Here is a 3,921-nt window from a genome sequence, read left to right as displayed (position 1 = left end):
GAATCCTCCCTGATTCCCTTTATCCCCACTCCATGCCACCAACCCTAGGCCCATCACAGAGTTGGGCTGTGGCCTGGAGAGATTCAAGATGATAGGAGAGGCAAAGGGAAGAGACTTAGCCCAACTCTCACACCATGTCACAGAAGCCACGACAGGAGGAACTCTTCTGGTGTAAAGGCTGATGAATATCTAAACAAGTTCACAATTAAATACAGTTTTCCATGAGAAACACAAATCTTAATTGTCACATTCTTGCAAAAGCACCACTCAGGATAAATCAAGAGTGATTTCTCTTCTGCTTGGGATGTGATAACTTTAGTGAGGTGTTTAAAGGGAGTAAAACTTTCTGATTAACTAGGACATTATCATCCCAGATGCAACATCAGATGAGGAAAAGGACATGAGCGATATGCAAACATATGCAAGCCCATTTGGACAATGGCTCATGCAAGAATCTCCATGATTTTCAAGTGCAGGCTGAACCTGAAACTATGCTTCGTGTAGCGTTAGCTAGTCTGAATCACAGTCTTCTCCAAGCTCTAGAAATCGACTCCAGGCATGCTTAGGGTTCCTGTTGCCAAGACTCACCTCTGTGTTACATGTTCCCATATGTCCTAGTCCTGGCCTTAGAAGCACCAGTAAACACTCTAAAAGGAAACTAGGAGGATGTAAGTAATGTCTATAAGTTAGATATGAAGTTTATTTCCATAACATTTGCTTCTCTTGAACACGGGCTATTCAGATTATCATCACACTTCAAGTCTTTTGATTTAAATCAAGTCTTGAGAATGAATGATTCTATCAAAGTTTTATCTTGTTATTTTGTGATCTCCTTTCTTCAGTGGAAATATACGGAAGGCAGGAGGAGTAAAAAGGTTTCTGCTAGGTTCCACCTAACTCTTCCCATATGTCTCTTTCTCTTCTGAAGAACCTACTCACACCCTCACTCCTGCGAGGTTGCACCAGTGCTCAAGAACAACACTCCTTCAACTGTGAGAACACCCTTCCGCTCAGCTTACATCACTTCTCAGTACTTCCCACTCTGGTCAGAGTTGAGATGTAGGACAGAACAAACCTCAGAGAAGCAGAAAGTTCTCAGAACTCAAAGCTCTTGGGGCAGAGAACTCCAAGAAGGGGTTTCTGAGGGCTGTCCCCAGGGTCAGGATGGAGATGGAGATCTGAGAGGCATCTTAGATGACACCATGGAGAGATTGAGCACGTGTAAAAGCCTTTCTTCTGTCTGGCATCCTGCTGTGCACATCTCCGTCTCCTCCCCTTTGCCTTTCCCAGTGCTTCCTGCCACACTTCCTTGCACTGTGCTTCCTTGCACTGAAGCAAGTTAAGCAAGCAAAATGGGATGCCTGTGATGTCGAAGATGATCCTATAGGGAGCTCTGGAGCTGAGATGGCCCTTCAGGGTCAAACTGAGGCAATGAGGCCATGCTTTTATACTTTTCTTTGACCAGTAATGGGATTTAAGCAGCCCCGCAAGGAGAAACATGACCTTGGACAAGGTACCTCTCCTTAGCCATGGGCAATTCCTAGAGAGGGACATAGCTGAGAGCTAGCACCTCCTGACTCTGTGGGATATAGGCTCTGTATCTTCTGGTCTTTTGAACCCTATAGGCCTAGCCATCCTTCCACATTGCAAACACTCAGCATGGACATGCGAGATTGAATTGATGTGTTAATCTGATTAACTCTGGTTAGAGAATGACCTTATTTTCAGTAGGTCTATTTGTTTCTCTTCCAATCAAACTATGGTTGCCTAGTCCAGGTTCCTGGGCCCCAGAACCCACATCTGCAGGTGCCAGTGACAACCTAGCCCTTCTACCCACCATAGGAACACCTACCGAGGAGTTTCCTGAGTGCCCCAGTCACTTCCTTGTTCCTCAAGCTGTAGATGAGTGGGTTGAGCATAGGGGTGATCATGGTATAGAAGGCAGAGACCACTTTGTCCTGCTTGGAGGAGTGGTAGGCCTGGGGCTGCATGTAGGTGATTATGGCAGCCCCATAGAAGAGGGAGACCACCACCATGTGGGAAGAGCAGGTAGCAAAGGCCTTCTGACGACCTTCAGCAGAACTCATGCGGAGCACAACCATCAGGATCCTCAGGTAGGAAGCAGAGATGACAGAAAAGGGCAGGAGCAGCATGAGGATGCAGCAGACATAGATCATGGTCTCATAGATGGAGGTGTCGGCACAGGCCAGCTTGAGCACGGCGGGAACCTCACAGAAGAAGTGGTCAATCTCCTGGGAGCCACAGAAGGGGAAGCGGAGGGTGAAGATGGCCTGGATGAGCCCATCTACCAAGCCAAAGAGCCAGGACCCAGATACCATGAGCCAGCAGACGCGGCGGCTCATGACCATTGAGTACCTCAGTGGTTTGCTGATGGCCACATAGCGGTCATAGGCCATGAAGGCCAGCAGGAAGCACTCATCCCCCAGGAGGGTGAGGAAGAAGAGAATCTGGAGCCCACAGCCTGTGAAGGAGATGGAGCCATGGCCCACAAGGAAGTCAACAGCCATCCGTGGCACAATAGTGGAGATGAGCATGAGGTCCATGAGTGACAGCCAGCTGAGGAAGAAGTACATGGGGCTGTGTAGGCGAGAGTTGACATTGATGAGGAGGATCATGAGCCCGTTGCCAGAGAGGGCCACCAGAAATATGATCACGATGACGGAAAAGAGGAAGAGGTGGAGCGGTGAGTGGGTGAAGAGGCCTAAGAGGATGAACTGGGAGATGAGAGTCTGGTTTCCCACCCAGGCCATTGATCCTGCAGATGGAGTGCTGGAGGGAGGGCTGGGATCTGGAAGCAGAAGGCTTAAGTTTAGGGACACAATACTGAGAGCATTACAACTTTGCCCAATGTGTTGCCCTCTTTAAATGGTACGTGGTTTAGAATAATAGACAAGCCCTCATTAAGAAAAAGGATCTCTAACAAAGATGGAGGTTGTTGTTGTTTTAACTTCTAGGACTTTCTGCACATAGATGAGAAGCAAATTTTAAGCTATTTCTTGCTAAAGTGAGCTCTGCTTCTGCCTCTGCTGGGAACTGGTCTCTTCTCTGGCCCACAAAGCTCTAGGCAAGCCTCACCCAAGGATTTGATTTTTCAGAAAAAAGTATTAAAGCGGCAAAGACATTTACCAGCTGTGTGAATGGGACACTTACATAACCTTTCTGAACCTAGTTTCCTTATCTTAAATTGAGATAACAATACTATCTTATAGGGTGATCGTAAAGATTGAAGGTGATAACAAGCAATGCTTAGTAGTTTAGAAGTGATGACAGCTGACGTGACTTGAGCATTTCTCATGTGCCAGCTACCCAAGGAGCACTCTGCCACATCCTCGCATTTAATCCTCATAACTGCCCTGAAGATTGGTCGTTATCCTCATTTCACCAGCAGGGAAACTGAAACAGAGGGAATTTTATTAATTTTTTCTTTTCCAATATGAGAGCTTAAAGTATTTCCTAAGAAGTTTAGTAAATAAGAAACCAAAGGAAATCCAAGGGCCCAATACAAAGGAAACCTAAGTAAATTATGGCACAATCATATGATAAAAAATATGTAGTCAATGGGATATCTATGACATTTTAGTAGATACTGAGCAAAATATATATATATATCTACTGATACATTTCTAAAGCCTAGGAGAAAATATGCCAAGATATCAACAGTGTGATTCCTTCTAGATAGTGGGATTTAGGGTTATCTCTGCCAATTTCTTTGTATTTTACAGATTTTCTATGAGGAACATGGAAATATAATTTAATTTTTAAGTCAAAGTTATACTATATATAGTATCAACATTCAAAAATCAGCAATATTCTCATACAATACCACTAACTAATTAGTAAAAGTAGTAAAAAAAAATAAATGTATCTTATTCACAATTACAACAAAAACTGTATATTACC

General features: G+C 44.7%; 1 protein-coding gene across 1 annotated transcript; it reads right to left on the bottom strand.

The window, feature by feature from the left end:
- Positions 1 to 1,829: 1,829 nt before the first annotated feature.
- Positions 1,830 to 2,771, bottom strand: OR2T68 (olfactory receptor family 2 subfamily T member 68). The gene has a single exon (NM_001391250.1). It carries the CDS (start codon positions 2,769 to 2,771, stop codon positions 1,830 to 1,832), a length of 942 nt encoding a protein of 313 aa, NP_001378179.1.
- Positions 2,772 to 3,921: the final 1,150 nt, after the last annotated feature.

This window comes from Equus caballus, chromosome 14, assembly GCF_041296265.1.
Source record: "Equus caballus isolate H_3958 breed thoroughbred chromosome 14, TB-T2T, whole genome shotgun sequence".
Classification (NCBI taxonomy): domain Eukaryota; kingdom Metazoa; phylum Chordata; class Mammalia; order Perissodactyla; family Equidae; genus Equus; species Equus caballus.
This window is presented reverse-complemented; position numbering and strand designations above follow the sequence as displayed.